The following is a 20237-nucleotide window of genomic DNA, read 5'->3' as shown; positions in this document are numbered from 1 at the left end:
CTTTTTCTTTTCTTTTCTTTTTTTTTTAAGCTTTACTTATTTATTTGAAAGTCAGGGTTACTGAGTTACAGAGGAGAGGCAGAGGCAGAGAGAGAGAAAGAAATCTTCCAGCCTCTGGTTCACTCCCCAAATGGCCCCAATGACCAGAACTGGGCCAGGCTGCAGCCAGGAGCCAGGAGCTTCATCTGGGTCTTCCATGTGGGTGCAGGGGCCCAAGGACTTGAGTTATCTTCTGTTGCTTTCCCAGGCACCTTAGCAGGGAGCTGGATTAGAATTGGAGCAGCCAGGTCTCAAACTGATACCCATATGGGATGCTGGTGCTGCAAGCAGTAGCTTTTAACTGCTATGCCACAGTGCCAGCCCCTCTCATAGAACTCTATAATTTTCCTATGCAGCTATATTCAAATGTATATTTTGTTTACCTACACTTTTTAAAAAATATATTTATTTATTTATTTATTTATCTATTTATTTATTTATTTGAAAGGCAGAGTTAGAGAGAGGCAGAGGCAGAAAAGGAGAGAACTTCCATCTGCTGGTTCACTCCCCAAATGGCCACAATGGCCAGGGCTGGGCCAGTCTGAAGCCAGGAGCCACGAGCTTCTTCCAGATCTACCACACAGATGCAGGGGCCCAATGCCTTGGGCCATCTTCCACTGCTTTCCCAGGTCATAGCAGTGAATTGGATCAGAAGTGGAGCAGCCGGGACTCAAACTGGTACCCATATAGGATGCTGGCACTGCAGGTGGAGGCTTCACCCACTATGCCACAGTGCCAGCCCTACCTTTACATTTCTTAAGTAGAATGAAGGCTACTTGGAGGCAAGAACAAACCCTACCTTGGTGATTTATGTTCCTCCAAATATCTTTGTACAATGCTTTTTTTTAAATATATTTTTTATTTATTTTATTTTATTTATTTGACAGGTAGAGTTATAGACAGTGAGAGAGAGAGGCAGAGAGAAAGGTCTTCCTTCCGTTGGTTCACCCCCCAAATGGCCACTATGGCCAGCACTGTGCCAATCCGAAGCCAGGAGCCAGGTGCTTCCTCCTGGTCTCCCATGCAGGTGCAGGGGCCCAAGCACTTGGGCCATCCTCCACTGCCTTCCTGGGCCACAGCAGAGAGCAGGACTGGAAGAGGAGCAGCCAGGACTAGAACTGGTGCCCATATGGGATGCTGGCACCGCAGGCGGAGGATTAACCAAGGGAGCCACAGCGCTGGCCCCTGTACAATGCTTATTAAAGGAAAATGTTTTATCCTATTTCCTACCAGAAATAAGATTGTTTTGTCCTTGAAAACAAGAGCTTTGGTATCGTCACAGCATATTTTATACATGGTGTTGAACAACTTTGTTCTTCACTAAGGTTCTACTAAAACATGTAGATATATTCTTCAGAGCACCTTCACTTCAGTCTCAAATATTTCTCTACTTTAGTAGCACCAAGTCATGTCAAGCATCACAGCCACCTGCACATCACACCAACTTTCTCTTCTCTACATAGCTCCTCTCCAGCCACCCCTTGAAAGCTCACTCATACATAGCAGGATCATAATATGCTTTCATTTACCTCTATACCCATCAATCCACTTGTCGTTTAGCAAGTACTTACTAACCAAACCTTTCACTGAGCCTACCAGATGATAAAATCCCAACAAACCATCAGACATTGCCATAGTAGACTGCAAATAGAAGTCTGCCAGCACTGTCTCACATCCCTCTTATTGTGTGCTGTTTCTTTTATCAAAAAAATAAAAATAAAAATAAAAAAATAGGGGCCGGTGCTGTGGCGTAGTGGGTAAAGCCGCTGCCTGCAGTGCTGGGGTGCCAGTTGGATTCCCGGCTGCTCCACTTCCGATCCAGCTCTGCTATGGCCTGGGAAAGCGGTAGAAGATGGCCCAAGTCCTTGGGCCCCTGCACCCGCGTAGGAGAACCAGAAGAAACTCCTGGCTCCTGGCTTTGGATCGGCGCAGCTCCGGCCATTGCAGTCATCTGGAGAGTGAACCAGTGGATGGGAGACCCTTTCTCTCTCAAACAAATAAACAATAAATAAACAAACAAATCTTTAAGAAAAAAATAGAGTATATTTCCTCAACCCCTTGAAAATGGGCTGGCCTGTGACACTTGGTGGCAGGAACTCAATTACCTGCTGCCTCCCAGGGTCTGCATTAGCAAGAAGTTGGAATCTAGAGCTAAGAATTGAATCCAGGTACTCCAATGTGGAACATGGGTATCTTATTTTTTTAAGATTTATTTTAAAGACTTACTTATTGAATGTGACCAAAATGCCTCCCTAAAACATGGATATCTTAACTGACATCTTAACTACTAAGCTAAACACATACCCCTGGAATCCTCCTTTTAAAAAGTATATAGGTGGAGCCAGCGCTGTGGTATAGCAGGTAAAGCCTCCGCCTGTGGTGCTGGCATCCATATGGGCACTGATTCAGGATCTGGCTGCTCCATTTCCAATCCAGCTCTCTGCTATGGCCTGGGAAAGCAGTAGAAGATGGCCCAAGTGCTTGGGCCCCTGCACCCATGTGGGAGACTCAGAAGCTCCTGGCCCCTGGCTTCAGCCTGGCTCAGCCTTGGCCATTGTGGCCATTTGTGGAGGGAACCAATGGATGGAAGATCTCTGTTTCTCCTCTGTAACTCTATCAAATAAATAAACAAAATCTTTTTTAAAAAATTACCCAAAATAAATAAATACTCGAGTCAGCTCAGCCTACTGATCCCATCTTCAGAGGTTGGTACAAGGACTCAGAAATGTTACACTAGGGGGCCGATTTCATGGCACAACAGGTTGAGCTGCTGCAAGTGATGCTGATAAGTGATGAGCACAGTTCAAGTCCTGGCTGCTCCACTTCCAATCCAGCTCCCTGCTAATCTGTCTGGAAAAGCAACAGCACGTGGTCCAAGTCCTTGGGCCTCTGCCACCCACATGGGAGACCCAGATGGAGTTCCAGATTTCTGGCTTTGGCTTGACCCAGCCCCAAACATTGCAGCCATTTGGGGAGTGAACCAGCAGATAAAAACTCGCTGTCAAGTCTGCTTTTCAAATAAGTAAATAAATCTTTTGTTGTTGTTGTTGTTGTTATTTACTTATTTAAAAGTCAGAGTTAAAGAGAGGAAGAAACAGAGATCTTCCATCCACTGGTTCACACCCCAAATGGTCACAACCATCAGAGCTGTGCTAGGCCAAAGTCAGGAGCCAGGAGCTTCATCCAGTTCTCCCATGTGGGTACAGGGGCCCAAGGACTCGGGCTGTCTTCTGCTGCTTTCCTAGTCACATTAGCAGGGAGTTGGATCAGGAGCAGAGCAGTCAAGACTTGAACCAGCATCCATATGGGATGCTGGCACTGCAAACAGCGGCTTAACCCTGGCGCCACAGCGCCAGCCCCAAAATAAATCTTTTTTTTTTTTTTTTTTTTGACAGGCAGAGTGGATAGTGAGAGAGACAGAGAGAAAGGTCTTCCTTTTTGCCATTGGCTCACCCTCCAATGGCCACTGCGGCCAGCACATCGCACTGATCAGAAGCCAGGAGCCAGGTGCTTCTCCTGGTCTCCCATGCGGGTGCAGGGCCCAAGGACTTGGGCCATCCTCCACTGCCTTCCCGGGCCATAGCAGAGAGCTGGCCTGGAAGAGGGGCAACCAAGACAGAATCCGGTGCCCCGACCGGGACTAGAACCCGGTGTGCCAGCGCCACAAGGCGGAGGATTAGCCTGTTAAGCCACGGCGCTGGCCAAAATAAATCTTTTTTTTTTTTAAATGTTGAGGCTGTGGCATAGTGGGTTAAGCCTCTGCCTGTAGCGCCGGCATCCCACACAGGCGCCAGCTCAAGTACTGGCTGCTCCTCTTCCGATCTAGCTTTCTGCTATGGCCTGGGAAAGCAGTAGATCACCCAACAGGCGCTGTAGCGCAGTGGGTTAATCCTCTGCCTGTGGCGCTAGCATCCCATATGAGTGCCAGTTTGAGTCCCAGCTGCTCCACTTCCAATCCAGCTCTCTGCTATGGCCTGAGAAAGCAGTAGAAGATGGCCCAAGTCCTTGGGCCCTTGTACTCGCATGGGAGACCTGGAAGAAGCTCCTGGCTCCTGGCTTCTGGCTTTGGATTGGTGCAGCTCTGGCTGTTGTGGCCATTTGGGGAGTGAACCAGTGGATGGAAGACCTCTCTCTCTCCCTCTCTCTATCTGTAACTCTCTCAAATACATAAAATCTTTAAAACAAAAAAAATTGTTAGATTTATTTATTTTATTTGAAAGTCAGAGTTACACAGAGAGAGGAGAGGCAGAGAGAGAGAGTGTTCCTCCACCCGCTGGTTCACTCCCCAATTGGCCACAATGACCGGAGTTGCACCGATCTGAAACCAGGAGCCAGGAGCTTCCTCTGGGTCTCCCATGCAGCAGGTGCAGGGGCTCAAGGACTTGGCCCATCTTCTACTGCTTTCCCAGCCCATAGCAGAGAGTCAGATCAGAAGTGGAACAGCTGGGTCTCAAACCAGCACCCATATGGGATGCTGGCGCTCCAGGCCAGGGAGTTAACCCACTGCGCCACAGCACCAGCCCCAAACAAAAAAAGTGTTAAGCTTTCTAGATGATTCTGATGACCAGTCAGGCTTAGGAAATGCCATCTATTTCATTTATACAGTAATTACTGCAGGTTAAAGTGGGAAGGTTATCTTACACCTCCTACCCCAATAGTTCCTAGACAGAGAAAATACCCCATATTTTATGATGAAACTATAAATAAAATTCCATTTTTCTATTACATTTCATCCCAGTGGTGAAACTTCAGAAGTACTTTCAATATGATAGTATTATGGGGCAATTAAAAATTGCCACTTTGATACACGAAAGGCCAAATGTCAAAAACTGCCACCAATGAAGTATTCTCACCAGTTTTTTCCTTAAGAGGCCACTGATATAGCTAGATTCGAAGGGGCAAGCGGTGAAGTCTAAATCTAACACCCTAAGACTGGAGACGAATCAGACTTCAAGTCTACGTGAATGAGTAGAAGCAGCATCCACAAGAAATCAGTGTTTGAATATCAAATTCCAGAGAAATCCCATTTTATTACAGAGCACACACAAAGCCCTTTATAGGGAAAAGTACTGTTCTTCTCCAAGATGACTTAAGTGCCTCTTCTGCAGTTTCCGGCTTTCTCTTCTACCGGTACTTCCCATGTCGGTTAAAGTGTTTGTAGAGATAACGGATGCGTTTGTTAAGATTGTGCAAGTCATCAATGAACATTCGATTTCCAACCATTCTTTTCTTTCGGATACAACGCTGCAATTCATTTCCCTTCCAGCCTCGAAGCCATCTGGGGCCCTTGATTAGTTCTTTTGGGTGCTTTTCAAAGTTTCCTGGGAAATGTGAAATATATGAATTAGTTTCAAGACAAGAGAACCCCACCCAGACTAGCTAAGCCTTCAACCCACAGTTGTATCTTAATGAGCAGTGCCTACAAGGGTCCTTCAAAAAGTTGATGGAAAAATGAAATTAAATATACTTTCATGCAAACAAACAAACAAAACAAACAAACCCAAAACATTGAAACACATAGGTACAGGGGGTCTTTAAAAACATAATAGAAAATGCACATTATTTTAAAAGTATGCATGGATTTCAACATTTTTCCACACCCAAACTTATCCTTTAATTCTGTTTTTCAATGAATGTTTTGAAGCCTCCAAGATGCATTACAGTACGGTATTAAGAGCCAGACTACTTAGAGTTCAAATTCTAATACTACTATTAACTAGTTTTGGAGAAATTACTTAATCTCCTAGCTCCTCGGTTTCCTCACCTGTAAAGTGAAAAGGTCATTATAAAGATAAGGGTTAAATGAGTTCATACATACAAGGCATTCAGAAAGGTGGTGATCACCATGAAAACAGGCACATAAATGTTTGCTCTTACTACTGGGCCCCGTACAATTCCCTACACATTAAAGTAGCAGCTGTTACAGCCTAGTCACCATTCTGAAATGCGGTGCCACGGAGCCAAGTCTTACCGAGGATCCCGATGTTGTCATACACTCCGAACATGGCCCTCTTCTCGTTCCAACGATCCACTATTTTCGGGGGCGGGAGCGTGAGCCTCACACGGGACAATACAGGAACACCTAGGGATGGGAAGAGAGAATGAATCTAAGCCGACTACTAAGAAGCCGTTCTAGAGGCATCTCAGCCACTTACCCAGAGAGAAGCTTCTACAGGCCAGGGGCACCCAGCCCCACAGCGTCCTACCGGCCCTCCAAGAGAGGGCCCCTGCCATTGCTCTGGTCCCTCGCCCTTAGCGACACACCAAACGAGCCCAAGAGTGAGAACCAGGCGACTGCTACCGGCAAAGGTCTCACGAAGATACTCGGATGGAGGCAGCCATTTTGGACCTTACCCAGAGAGCTCTGCGAGCAGGGCCCGCCTCTGTCCCGCCTTCCCCAGCCGGAGGCCCCGCCCCTCCAGTTCCGGGCAGCGGCGATCTCAACAACTCGCGCCTCCCTTGTACTTCCGGTCTGCTCCCCGGAAGTTTCGATGCGCCAAGCAGCTGAGGGAAGTATCGAGTCTAGGGCATCCCAAAACTGGCATTTCAAGAGAGTTCACTTTCCTGCTCTGTTGGAGGTTCCTCAACTGTGAGGGAGATGAAGGATCAGAGCCTGGGATCCGGAACTTGACAGTGTTCAAACCAAGCCTGTGCCTCACCACAGTCTTGCGCTGCAGCTGTTTTCATTAACGCCATTTTACAGGGGGGAAAAATTGAGTTTCAGAGAGTAAGTGACTCTGGATGTCACAGCGGAGATGGCGGAACCTGGATTACGGCCCCGGCCTGGACTTGCCTCCGGTCCAGGGAGTGACTGACAGTGTTGCCGTTGCAAGGGCAGCACCGCTGCCCAGCAAACGGACGCGACCACTGTGGCAGGCGCTGCTAGGGCCTCCACAGCAAAAGGGGCAACGGAGGACCCGGTCGCGGCGAGCGCCAAGGTGGTGAGGCGGCGGCCCGGCTGCGGCGGTGAGGCGGAGCTGGACTCTAGGTTCCGCCCCCTTAGGGCGGGGCCGCCGGGCAGCCCCTGCGCTGTGATTGGCTGGCCCGTCCAATGAGCGTCGCGATTGGGCGCCTTGCAGCCGTTGAGTTTTGAACTCCGTTTTTGTGGCTTTGCCCGCGCGGTGCTTGACTCGGAGGCGGGTGTTTGTCGCAGCCCGCGTAGGATTGCCTGATCTCGCTGCCAGCTTGGACACTGCCTCGCTGATTGGCGCGCATCGCGCACTCGTGTTTTTTCCTGCCATTTCAGCCCGACTGCGGGAGCCCAAGGGTCGGCGAGTGAAGTCCTCAGGTGATGCGTGGTATACAGGGAGCGGGGAGCGAAAGCCTGGGGAACTCGGGTACTGTGATGCTGTGTTCAGCAGTAGACAGTAGGCAGGGGGATCTAGTACGCACATACGGGAGGTGCGATTTGAGAGAAACAGACACAGATCCGCGACGAAATGTGTGTAATTTGGGCAAATAGCTATGTCTTTCTTTTTTTTTTAAAGATTTTTTTTAAAAAATTTATTTATTCGAGAGGCAGAGTTACAGAAGGAGAGAGGGAAAGACAGAAAGGTCTTCCATCTGCTGGTTCACTCCCCGGATGGCTGCAACAGCCGGAGCTGAGGTGATCCGAAGCCAGGAGCTCAGGGCTTCCTCCGGGTCTCCCACGTGGGCGCAGGGGCCCAAGCACTTGGACCATCTTCCACTGCTTTCCCAGAACAGAAGCAGAGAGCAGAGAGCCGGATCGGAAGAGGAGCAGCCAGCATTTGAACCGGGTGCCACTATGGGATGCCGGTGCCTCGGCGCCAGTCCCTAGCTATGCCTTTCTTAACCTCAGTATCCTCATTTGTAACCTGGGTTGTATAATTATCGTGTGCATGGGATTAAGATTAAGAGAATTGGATCAAATATGGCACATTCAAATGGTTTAACAGAATCTGGTACAGAGTGAACAGATAGTAAATGTTAATGCTCTCTCCTTCTGAAGCTAGGAAACCCACTAGTCCATGCTTGGCCAGTGTTCTGGCCTCAGGTGAGACAATCTTTCTATCCTTAAGGAATCTGGCACATAAAAGTAGAGATAATGCTAACTGTACATGTTGACATACCACTTTACAGTTCTTTAAACTCTTTCATAACCCATTTTGATTCTGGAAGAAACTTTGTGAAATAATCAGAAATTAGGAAACCTGTGTTGGGGCAGGCAGTGTGGTGCAATAGGTTAACCCTCCGCCTGCAGTGCTGGCATCCATATGGGCACAGGTTCTAGTCCCGGCTGCTCCTCTTCATATCCAGCAGTAGAAGATGGCCCAAGTCCTTGGGTCCCTGCACCCACATGGGAGACCCGGAGGAAGCTCCTGGCTCCTGGCTCCTGGCTTTGGATCAGCGCAGCTCTGGCTGTTGCAGCCATCTGGGGAGTGAACCAGTGGATGGAAGACCTTTCTCTCTGTCTCTCCCTCTCACAGTCCATAACCCTACCTCAAATAAATAAATCTTAAAAAAAAAAAAAAAAAAGTTAAGTAACATGATCAAGTGCAGTTACAATTAGAATTAAATTCTTGTCCAGGGTTAACCTCACGTCCTCTTAAGATCATGTTATCAGTTTGTTGTGAGGCTAAAAGCCATTATTTATTGGAGGTGGGAAAATAATAGAATCAGATAAAAAGGCAAACCCTAGATACAGGCCCTGATCCCTTAACCTGTTTGGTTTTCAGCCCTGTGAGCTGGTGAGTGAAGGATGTCTCCCCTGCTGTTTGAGTTCCATCTGCCCTTAGCCCCAGAGGAGCTGTTGAAAAGTGGCGGGGTGAATCAGTATGTTGTGCAAGAGGTACTGTCCGTCAGACACCTTCCGCTACAGCTCAGAGGTAAGACTCCACACCTGCTGTTGGGCCTCCCACTTCAGAGCAGCATCCCACGTACTGTAGTTAGCATTTCTGGCGCAGTACACCCTGGAGCTTCCTGATGGCGAGGGACCTGGCTTTCCTAGTCTCTGCCGTTTGCTCCCTAGCATTGCTTGGAGTGCATGACCCAACGAGTGCCTAAGCCCATTAACTGCCTTCTCTGGATTATTCAGTAAGCAGTCTTGTTGTACATGGTGACTCTTTGGGAGAACATTATTTTAGATCTTTACCTTTTTATATGCTAAAATAAACCCTGGTGGGTTTTAAAAGGTACAGGAAAAGAGAGCTTTCTCATGTCTGAAACCTGACCTGAACTGTTTTATGTGAATGGTTTTTAGAGTCTGGATACCTTGTTTCCAAGATGTGCAATAATGTAAAATACATATGCCTAAAACTGCAACACAATAGGAAAATGCTGGGAGGAATGCAAAAGATATGCAGAAGACATTTTAGGTGATTTTGTCATTGTGTGTTTATGGTAGTGTTTACTTACACAGACCTCAAAGGTGTAGCCTACTACACACCTAGGCTATATGGTGTGGGGGGGAGGGCATGGTGCATAGCCTATTGATCCTAGGGCCACCGCGCATAAAATAATATGAGATTAAATTAAGTCCAAGAGAAAATGACTAAGTCAAGAGACTTGGCAAATGCTGGCCTAACACAGCATATTATTTATAGTAGATTTTTTTTAATAAGTAGGAATATATCCTAAAATAACTATGCAAAATACTTATGTATAGAAAATACATAAACCAGTAACATAATTGTTTATTATCAAGTCCCAAGTACTACATCTAATTGTATGTGCTATACTTTATTTTTTTTTAAGCTTTTAATTATTGGCCGGCACTGCGGCTCAATAGGCTAATCCTCCACCTGCGGCGCCAGCACACCAGGTTCTAGTCCCGGTAGGGGCGCCGGATTCTGTCCCAGTTGCTCCTCTTCCAGTCCAGCTCTCTGCTATGGCCCGGGAGTGCAGTGGAGGATGGCCCAAGTGCTTGGGCCCTGCACCCGCATAGGAGACCAGGAGAAGCATCTGGCTCCTGGCTTTGAATCAGTACAGTGCACCGGCCACAGCGGCTATTGGGGGTTGAACCAACGGAAAAAAGGAGGACCTTTCTCTCTGTCTCTCACTGTCCACTCTGCCTCTCAAAAAAAAAAAAAAAAAAAAAGAGAGAGAGAGAGATTTTAATTACTTATTTGAGAGGTAGAGTTACAGACAGAGAGAGGGAGAGACAGAGAGAACGGTCTTCCTTCCGTTGGTTCACTCCCCAAATGTCCACAATGACCAGAGCTGCACCGATCCGAAGCCAGGAGCCAGGTGCTTCTTCCTGGTCTCCCATGTGGGTGCAATATGGGGTGTACGTGTCATACACACTGTCTTAACAATTGCCTGCCTATATGTGCTATACTTTTTCTTTCAAAGATTTTATTTATTTGAGAGGTAGAGTTACAGACAGAGAGAGGGAGAGACAGAGAGAAGGATCTCCCATTCACTGGTTCATTCCCCAGATGGCTGCAACAGCCGGAGCTGGGCTAATCCAAAGTCAGGGGCTTCTTCCAAGTCTCCCACATGGGTGCAGAGGCCCAAGCACCTGGGCCATCTTCTGCTTTCCCAGGCCATAACAGAGAGCTGGGTGGGAAGAGGCAGCTGGGACACAAACTGGCACCCATATGAGATGCTGGCTCCTGGAGGCAGAGGCTTAGCCCACTATCACGGTGCCAGCCCCCAAATGCCGTACTTTTAGATGACTGACAGAAAGTAAGTTTGTTTACCAGCATTACCACAAACACAGGAGTGATGGCTTGCGCTATGATATTACTACAGCTACATCATTAGACATGTGGGCCAGCATTGACCAAAATGTCATTTATTGTTAGGTGGTGTGTGACTGTATGTACCCATATGTTACCCACAAATCTGTAAATAACCTAAACCAATTGCGCATTACCAACAAGACCCCATGATGCCACTGTACTTGTTGGAGTTAATCTTGTATTAGGTTGATGTGGAGAGGTTACACAGAGTAAAAACTGTGGCCCCAGACTGCCCGGATTTAAGGCCAGGCTCTAGTGCTCTGACCTTGAACAAGTTACCACTCTGTGCCCCAGTTTTCCCATCTGCAGAGATAGGAATAGTAAGCTACTTTCCTGTGTCCTGTGACAAAAGGGCTGGTTAATGTGGCAGCTTGAGTATGACTCCAGCCTGTCTCCTCTTGACCTTTACGCCATGGTTCCCAGAGAAAGCTGCTTGATCTGTTGTCTGAGAGTGGAAAAGGAGATTTTCTATTTTTATGCTTTTTCTTCTTTTATTTAAAACTCTACCAGAAGTTCCTGACAGCCTTAACCAGAATTGAATCATGTGCCTATGTTGCTAATTATGGGTAAGGGAAATGGAATTACAGATGGGTTACATTGATCAGGCATTACCTTGGAATCTCACTTGGCCTTAACATATCACCATTTGATAAACAAGGAAGAAGATAGAGTGTGGAGGTTGACTGATGGGTGGCTAAATGACAGTGTCCCTAGTATGTAGATATGTGTATCACTTATTGTTCATGCTGCACACTATAGCAAGTTATTCCTCAGTTATTACAATGCATTATTTTTTAAGTGGATGGTCATTATAGTCATTTTTAGAACAGTTACATTGTTTTGATTTTGCTGTTTAGAATCCTCAATACAATTTCTGCTATAAATACACAAGGTCAAATGATTTAAGTTATTTATCAAGTATTTACTGATCATGCTTTGGGCCAGGCAGTCTTCTAAACACTGAGGATACAACAGTAAATAAAACACAAAATGACAGAGTTCTTTCTCTCAAGGCTCGCAGCAGAAAATAAATGTGAGGTGTGTCGGATGGTTGTAAAGACCAAGGAGACAAATAAAGCAAGATAAAGAGTGTGCCAGGGTAGAGACTGCCGTTTTATGTTGTATGAGCACAGAAGGCTTGCTCATAGGTGACCTTTTTTCTTAAAAATTTATTTATTTGAAACAGTTACAAAAAGAGAGGGAGAGACAGAGAGATACTCTATTCACTGGTTCACTTTCCAAATGACCCCAAAGGCCTGAGCTGGTCTAGGCTGGAGCCAGGTGCCTGGCACTGTCTTAAGTTTCCGATGCGGGTGACAGGTCCAAGCATTTGGGCCATCTTTTGCTGCTTTCCCAGGCACGTAAGCAAGGAGCTGAATCGGAAATGGAGCCGCTGGGACTCTAACCTGTGCTCATATGGTATGATGGCATCACAGGCAGCAGCTTAACCTATGACACAATGCAAGCCCCTCAAATGTGACATCTGAACAGACTTTATGGAAGTGAGGAGATGGACATCAGCCATTCAGATTCTTAGGAAGGGCATTCCAAGCAGACAGAAAGCCAGTGCAAAAGTCCTGAAGTGGGAAAATGGCAGTGCAGTTGAAGTAGTAAACTAGGGAAAAGAGGTCAGGTGGGAAGTGGTATAGATATTAATTTATAATTCGGTTACACTTAGAAGTTTGAGAAGCTTTGACATATAGAATCTTAGAGGTTGTGGTAAAGACTTCAGCTTCAGTGTGAAGAAGCTTCAATGGCATTGCAGGGTTTTGAGCATGGGAGTGACATCATCTTTCATTTGAAAAATTAAGACAGTATAGAGATAGGAAAAGCCACGGGAAAACTACTTAAGAGGCCAACACAATACTGCTGGTATTGGGCAGGATACCCGTATCCCATTTTGGAGGACCAGCTAGAGTCCTAGCTACTCTGCTTCCACTCTAGCTTCCTGCAAGTACACCTGGGAAGCAGCAATTGATGGCGCGAGTGTTGAGTCCCCGCCTTCCATGTGGGAGACAGATGGAGTTCCTGGCTCCTAGGTTCACCCTGGACTAGAGGATGGAAAATCTCTCTTTGTCTCCCTCTCCCACCCTCTGCCTTTCAAATATAAATACATTTAAAAAATAATACCAGAGGCCAGTTTTGTGGCATAGCAGGTTAAGCTGCCACCTGCGATGCTGGCAGCCCATATGGGTGCCAGTTCAAGTCCCGCCTGCTCCACTTCTAATCTAGCTCCCTGCTAATGTGCCTGGGAAAACAGCAGAGGATGGCCTAAGTGATTGGGCACTTGCACCCATATGGGAGACATGGAAGAAGCTCCTGGTTCTGGCTTCAGATCAGCCCAGCTCCAGCTGTTGCAGCTATTTAGGGAGTGAACCAGCAGATAGAAGATCTCTCTCTCTCTCTTTAACTCTGCCTTTCGAATAAATGAATAAAAATATTTTTTAAAAATGAGAAAAGGGAAAGAGAGAGATAAGAGATGATGAGATAACTATTTCTCTTTTTGTTTTGTTTTGGACAGGTAGAGTTTCAGACAGTGAGAGAGTGAGAGAAAGGTATTCCTTCCATTGGTTCACTCCCCAAATGGCCACTACAGCCGGCACTACGCCGATCCGAAGCCAGGAGCCAGGTGCTTCTTTCTGGTCTCCCATGCGGGTGCAGAGCCCCAAGCACTTGGGCCATCCTCCACTACCCTTCTGGGCCACAGCAGAGAGCAGGACTGGAAGAGGAGCAACCAGGACTAGAACCCAGCACCCATATGGGATGCAGGCGCCGCAGGCAGAGGATTAACCAAGTGAGCTACAGCGCCAGCCCCAAAATAACTGTTTCTTTTTAAAAATAAGCACCATTAGGGCATGAGTTTAACATAGTGATTAAGATGCTGCTTGGCAGTGGAAGATGGCTCAAGTGCTTGGGCTCCTGCACCCACATGGGAGATCAAGAAGAAGCTCCTGGCTCCTTGTTTCAGATCTGCCCAGCTCCAGCCATTGTAGCCATCTGAAGAGTAAACCAGTGGATGAAAGACCTCTCTCTCTGCTTCTGCCGCTCTGTAATTCTGCCTTTCAAATAAATAAATAAATCTTAAAAAAAGAAAAGATGCTGCTTGGGATGCCTGCATCCCATATCAGAGTGCCTGTTTCAAGTCCTAGCTCCTCCACTTCTGATCCAGCTTCCTGCCACTCTCATGGGAGGCCCAAATTGAGTTCCCAGCTCCTGGAGTAAGCCTGGCCTAGCCCTAGATGTTGTGGGCATTCAGAGTGAACCAAGAGATGAAAGATCTCTCTCTTTCTGCCTTTCAAATAAAATGAAAATTCTAAAGTAAATAAAAAGGTCAGCATTACTCGTCATGATCAGAGAGAGAGGAAACAGTGCAATAGTCTTGTCAGAGATGTCTAACCTCAATGTAATCATGAGAAAATATCAGAAAAGCCCAAGTAACATTTTACAAAACAATTAGCCAATATTTTTTAAAAAAGAAATCATGGAAGACGAAAGTCATAAAAGACTAAGGAGACTTAATAACTTATTGCCTTGAGGGATCGTAGACCAAAAAAAAAGACATAAGTAGGACAGTTGGCAAAAATTCTGATAAATAAGGTTGGTGGATTTATTAATACTGAATTGAAGGTAATTTTTTTAAGTTTAACATTTTTAAAAAGATTTATTTATTTATTTATTTGAAAGTCAGAGTTACAGAGAGGCAGAGAGATCCTCCATCCTCTGGTTCATTCCCCAAATGGCCACAATGGCTGGAACTGGGCCAATCAGAAGCCAGGACCCAGGAGCTTCTTCCGGGTCTCCCCCGCAGGTGCAAGGGCCCAAGGACTTGGGCCATCCTCCACTGCCTTCCCAGGCCATAGCAGAGGGAAGGATTGGAAGTGGAGCTGCCAGATCTCAAACCAGTGCCCATATGGGATGCTGGCACTCTAGGCGGTGGTTTTACCAGCCATACCATAGCACTGGCTCCAAAGTTAATTTTTTTATTTGAAATAAATATTTGCACTATAGTTATATAGAATTTTTTTTTTTTTTTTTTTTTTTTTTTTGACAGGCAGAGTGGATAGTGAGAGAGAGAGACAGAGAGAAAGGTCTTCCTTTTTGCCGTTGGTTCACCTTCCAATGGCTGCTGCGGCCGGCGCATCTCGCTGATCCGAAGCCAGGAGCCAGGTGCCTCGCCTGGTCTCCCATGCGGGTGCAGGGCCCAAGGACTTGGGCCATCCTCCACTGCCTTCCCGGGCCATAGCAGAGAGCTGGCCTGGAAGAGGGGTAACCGGGATAGAATCTGGCGCCCCAACTGGGACTAGAACCCGGTGTGCCAGCACCGCAAGGCGGAGGATTAGCCTGTTAAGCCATGGTGCTGGCCTAGTTATATAGAATTTTAAAAGTATCTAGGTGAAAGGTACAGGAACTATACTGTTACCACTTTTTTGTAATTTCAAAATAAAAAGTTAATTTAAAAAATTCTGTTTGCTATAACTTGGACAAGTCCCATAAGAACTATGAAGACATAGTTTATTTTCCCATGAGATAGGCATGAGAGTGTCTGCTGGATCTAGCTTAGATGTGTGGGGAAACTCAACTGGGGTTTTAATTGTGAAATATATATATCATAATTATTGCAGGTTTCAAGGAAAAGTTTTCCATCTGTCTTTTGTGATTCTAGCAATTAAAGCAATAAGCCTGGTTTTATGCCATGAATAGAATTTACCAAAAAGGTCTCTTTTCCCTTCCATATTGACCAGTTTCTTTGATCCTTTATAGCATTTCAAGCTGCCTTCCGAGCTCAGGGGCCCCTGGCTATCCTGCAGCACTTTGATACCATCTACAGCATTTTACAGTAAGTAAAATACCCAGCTGGCGCATGGTGGCTATTGCCCTGACCTTGTATGCTAGTCCTGAAATTCCAAATTCTTTTTTTTTTTTTTGACAGGCAGAGTGGACAGTGAGAGAGAGAGACAGAGAGAAAGGTCTTCCTTTTGCCGTTGGTTCACCCTCCAATGGCCGCCGCGGTAGCGCGCTGCGGCCAGCGCACCGCGCTGTTCCGATGGCAGGAGCCAGGTGCTTCTCCTGGTCTCCCATGGGGTGCAGGACCCAAGGACTTGGGCCATCCTCTACTGCACTCCCTAGCCACAGCAGAGAGCTGGCCTGGAAGGGGGGCAACCGGGACAGGATCGGTGCCCCGACCGGGACTAGAACCCGGTGTGCCGGCGCCGCAAGGCGGAGGATTAGCCTAGTGAGCCGCGGCGCCGGCCTGAAATTCCAAATTCTAAGTGCACTGATAAATGGTCGTGGGTGCACATCTCTACTGATCAGCATTTGCCCAATTTGCTGCTGTATGTATTCTGTTGAGCAATTTCCCATGTGTTGTCAAATGTAGGATTCCTCAGGTTCGATCTGAACTATTACAATGTCTCTGCAGGTTCCTGTCTCACCCTCGCACTTTGTTTCCCTTGTAGTCACTTTCGAAGTATAGATCCTGGCCTCAAGGAAGATACTCTGGAATTCCTGATGAAAGGTGTTTATGGGTCAGAGGGTGGGGAGGCGGAAGGTTTCTGTAGTTTGCATTTATTATTTCCTCCATTTTGTCAGCCACATGATGATATCAAGGCTGTTGTGATTCAGTTGGTCAGGCTAAGCCCTGGGACTTTTGACATCTTAGGGTCTGTAATCTTGGTGGGCGATACAGAGTAGTGTGCGTTCGCTGTAAGGGCAGACCAACACAAACTACTGTTTCCTACTTTTGAGCTGGCTCTCTTGAATAGAGGTCAATCTTCCAGTTGCCAGAGAGAATTGTGGTAGCTGGAGTGAGAGAGCAGGAACAGGGCACGTTCGGGTTATCAGGAGTCAGAGGTCCCAAAGGACTTAGCTTGTATCACGGCCACTGAGAGATGAAACACAGATCTTTGGTAATCTGATGGCTGCAAGTGCTGGGTTTCGTGAAGTTGGAATACATGAAGAAAGCAAATGAAACTGACTCCCAGATTCTCCCCTCACAGTGGTGTCCCGCCACTCCCAGGAGCTTCCAGCCATCTTGGATGATGCAACTTTGAGTGTATCAGATAGAAATGCCCATCTAAATGCTCTGAAGATGAACTGCTATGTTCTCATACGCCTCCTGGAATCTTTCGAGACCATGGCCAGCCAGACAAACCACATGGACCTGGACCTTGGTGGGAAGGTAATTTAGAGTCCTGGCTTACTTCATATGAGGTCTAGGGGAAAGGGGAATTGAGAGTAAAGAAGAGAATCCAATGATTCTGAAAATATGTTTACCCTCTTAGGATTTAGGAGAAGGACTCAAACATATCCTCACATTTCCTTTCCTGATAAGTAGTACCTGTGATCCTTCTCCTTCTCCTATGTTACTTTCTACCTTATCTTGATACTGGATAGTTAGGGCACTCAGACCAGCAGAGTTTGGCCCTCTTTGTTTCTTTATTTTTTTCCTAAGTGTGTATATATGCTCCTTTTAGGGTAAGAAAGCCCGGAACAAGGCAACGCATGGTTTTGATTGGGAGGAAGAGAGACAACCAATTCTTCAGCTTTTAACGCAGCTGCTCCAATTAGATATTCGTCACCTATGGAACCACTCAATCATTGAAGAGGAGTTTGTCAGGTAGGAGTTAGGATGGGTACAGCGAAGCCAGAGCCATGAGGGCTCTGCTGCTAGAAATGCCTCTTAAATACTTCACTTTACGTCTCGGTTCTGCTTGTAATACATGCTAGTACAATCGTAGCATGGGATTACTGGAAAGTAGATAACAGAGTGTTAGAGACAAATGTGAATCTCTCATCTCTAATGCCCATTTATTCATGAGACAGTATTTACAGAGAATCTCCTCGGTGTGTGCCTGCCATTGTTATTGGCTCTGGAAACAAATGTTCTTGTCCCCCGACCCTGGAGTTTATAGTACACAATAGAAGACAAATTTTAAGCCGGCGCCGTGGCTTAACAGGCTAATCCTCCACCTTGCGGCGCCGGCACACCGGGTTCTAGTCCCGGTCGGGGCACCAGATTCTCTCCCGGTTGCCCCTCTTCCAGGCCAGCTCTCTGCTGTGGCCAGGAGTGCAGTGGAGGATGGCCCAAGTCCTTGGGCCCTGCACCCCCATGGGAGACCAGGATAGGCACCTGGCTCCTGCCATCGGAACGGCGCGGTGCGCCGGCCGCAGCGCACCTACCGCGGCGGCCATTGGAGGGTGAACCAACAGCAAAAAAGGAAGACCTTTCTCTCTGTCTCCCTCTACTGTCCACTCTGCCTGTCAAAAAAAAAATAATAATAATAATAATAAAAAAAAGAAGAAGACAAATTTTAAAAACAAGTAAGATAGATAGATAGATAGATAGATGTTTTATGGTTTATTGCTATGAAACAAAGAAGAGCGAGATGGGTAATTTGATGGCAGAGTGTTGTGATTTTATTATTTTTTAAAAAAGATTTAATTATTTGTGGGGCTGATATGGTGTAGCCAGTAAAGCCTCCAGCTGCTGCACCAACATCCCATATGGGTGCCAGTTCATGCCCCGGCTGTTCCATCTCCAATCGTCTGCTTTCCCAGGCCATTAGTAGGGAGCTGCATCAGAAGCAGAGTGGCTGGGACTTAGCCTGGCTGGATAGGAAGTAGAGCAGCCAGGACATGAGCGAGTGCTCATAGGGGATGCCAGCATTGCAGGTGGCAGCTTTACCTACTGTTCTACAGTGCTGCTGATCTTGAAGGCAGGAACGTACCCAGCTGGGATCAGCAAAGCAACTTGATACAGAAGGCGCTTGAAGGGTGAAAATGAGCAGACACCAACTTTGGGGGCTTTAGTAATTGAACAGAGCCCCTGATAGGAATGAATCCAGACAGCTGATCTGCTTGTCTATTTTCTGCATTTCTCAGTTTGGTTACTGGCTGTTGCTATCGCCTTCTGGAGAACCCCACCATCAATCACCAGAAGAACCGGCCCACACGGGAAGCCATAACACACCTGCTTGGTGTGGCCCTGACACGTTATAACCACATGCTCAGTAAGTTATCCCTCCACCTGCTCTACCTTTTGCATTTTGCCCACTATTTCTCATGCGAGTACATCCGCAGGTGCCACTGTGAAGATCATTCAGATGCTGCAGCACTTTGAACACCTGGCACCTGTGCTGGTGGCGGCTGTGAGTCTGTGGGCGACAGAGTATGGAATGAAGAGCATAGTGGGAGAGATTGTAAGGTGATTCTTCCTTCCTCAGAGTTCCTAATTCCCATTTCCTCAGGGAGGGATAAAGAAAGATAGGAATTACGTTCCTGCAGCAGCAGATTCCGTCAGACATTAGACCCGATTCTTACCTTCCCTTGAAGGAGCTGAATCTCTGAGCTGTGTTGCTGCAGCTGTGTTTCCTTCGTTTCGTAGAGAGATTGGACAGAAATGTCCCCAGGAGCTGAGCCGGGATCCTTCAGGGGCAAAGGGCTTTGCAGCCTTCCTGACAGAACTTGCAGAACGTGTCCCAGCTATCCTGATGTCCAGCATGTGCATTCTGCTGGATCATCTGGACGGAGAGGTGGGTAGACCGCTTGGAAGTGCTGAGGTTCTCTTGGACACGTTAAGTCCATTATTGAAAGGCTATTTCCTTTTTATATTATTTTAACTTTTTAATTTTATTTGGAAGACAGAGAGTTCAATCTCCCATCTATTAGTTCACTCCCCAAATGCCCACAATAGCCAGGCTTGAGCCAGGGGCCAAGAACTTCATATGGGCCTCATGGTTCCCATGAGTGACAAGGACCCAAGTACTTGGCCCATCACCTGCTACTTTCCAGGGTGTGCACTAGCAGGAATCTAGAATCGGGGCTGTGCCAGGACTTGAACCCAGGCACTCTGATATGGGATGCAGGCATTCCAAGCAGTGTCTCAACCTCTGTGTCAGACACCTGCCCCAGCTGTTTCTTAACAGGATGAGAGGACTTTCACAGGAAGCAACGTTGTTCGGGCTTATCACTAGGGCAGTGAAACAGTTCCAGTTTATTGAACAAGGGATCCTTTATTAATCTTATTTCAGTGTCATGCTGGATTTATCCAGGTCTAGCGGGTGAAATAACAGTTCCACAGCTTCAGTCTGTTGAAAGTGACTCGGCTTTGATTCTGAGTACCCTCCTTCCCTCTTCCTACCATCTGGTTTGTCCTGCTTTCGCCGAACCTGGTCCTTTCTCCAATCAACCCTTGTCATCTCTCTCATTCTCTCATCCCTGAATGCTGACCTGTCTGCTTCTCTAACTGATGCTGGGCACTCCTAGGTGAATGTCAAGGAGAAAAGACAATCCCCCCATTTATCTAATTTACTTTAACTTTGTAAGTCCATGTTCTCTATCTCTTGGCTTGGCAAGAACCCTCTACTCCATTCTCCACCAGATGTTGTCAGGGACTTGACTTGCTTGATGCTCTGGAGCTGATTTCTGCTTTTTTTTTTTAAGCTTTACTTATTATTTATTTAAAAGGTAGTGCAACAGAGAGAGAAGGCAAGAGAA

General features: G+C 46.8%; 2 protein-coding genes and 1 non-coding gene across 4 annotated transcripts in view; 2 read left to right on the top strand and 1 right to left on the bottom strand.

The window, feature by feature from the left end:
* Positions 1 to 5049: 5049 nt before the first annotated feature.
* MRPL51 (mitochondrial ribosomal protein L51) lies at positions 5050 to 6387 on the bottom strand. The gene is made up of 3 exons (XM_062194744.1): positions 6195 to 6387; positions 6011 to 6121; positions 5050 to 5360 (listed from the first exon to the last, which is right to left on the bottom strand). The coding sequence occupies exons 1-3, from the start codon at positions 6271 to 6273 to the stop codon at positions 5164 to 5166; spliced, it is 387 nt and encodes a 128-aa protein (XP_062050728.1). The 5' UTR covers positions 6274 to 6387; the 3' UTR covers positions 5050 to 5163.
* Positions 6388 to 7078: 691 nt separating this feature from the next.
* NCAPD2 (non-SMC condensin I complex subunit D2) overlaps positions 7079 to 20237 on the top strand; it is a 29365-nt gene continuing 16206 nt past the window's right edge. For both annotated transcript variants that reach the window (XM_062194743.1, XM_062194742.1), the window contains exons 1-9: positions 7079 to 7327; positions 8736 to 8885; positions 15504 to 15579; positions 16199 to 16257; positions 16739 to 16920; positions 17216 to 17358; positions 18624 to 18751; positions 18822 to 18945; positions 19126 to 19273. In XM_062194743.1, the coding sequence (XP_062050727.1) occupies positions 8759 to 8885; positions 15504 to 15579; positions 16199 to 16257; positions 16739 to 16920; positions 17216 to 17358; positions 18624 to 18751; positions 18822 to 18945; positions 19126 to 19273 (987 nt within the window). In that variant the 5' untranslated portion in view covers positions 7079 to 7327; positions 8736 to 8758. The remainder of the gene's footprint in view (positions 7328 to 8735; positions 8886 to 15503; positions 15580 to 16198; positions 16258 to 16738; positions 16921 to 17215; positions 17359 to 18623; positions 18752 to 18821; positions 18946 to 19125; positions 19274 to 20237) is intronic.
* LOC133762676 (small nucleolar RNA U85) lies at positions 16331 to 16662 on the top strand. Its single transcript, XR_009866342.1, has one exon. It is a non-coding gene; the product is annotated as a small nucleolar RNA U85 (small nucleolar RNA).

The sequence above is a fragment of the Lepus europaeus genome, chromosome 6 (assembly GCF_033115175.1).
Source record: "Lepus europaeus isolate LE1 chromosome 6, mLepTim1.pri, whole genome shotgun sequence".
In the NCBI taxonomy this organism is placed as follows: Eukaryota; Metazoa; Chordata; class Mammalia; order Lagomorpha; family Leporidae; genus Lepus; species Lepus europaeus.
This window is presented reverse-complemented; position numbering and strand designations above follow the sequence as displayed.

What these genes read in the sequence shown, in the direction of transcription:
- MRPL51 (XM_062194744.1), bottom strand. Translation starts at nt 6,273, where the DNA reads ATGGCAGGGGCCCTCTCTTGGAGGGCCGGTAGGACGCTGTGGGGCTGG. An exon ending in CTGTAGAAGCTTCTCTCTGG is followed by an intron (nt 6,122 to 6,194) that starts GTAAGTGGCTGA and finishes TCCCATCCCTAG; the next exon opens with GTGTTCCTGTATTGTCCCGT. An exon ending in TGACAACATCGGGATCCTCG is followed by an intron (nt 5,361 to 6,010) that starts GTAAGACTTGGC and finishes CACATTTCCCAG; the next exon opens with GAAACTTTGAAAAGCACCCA.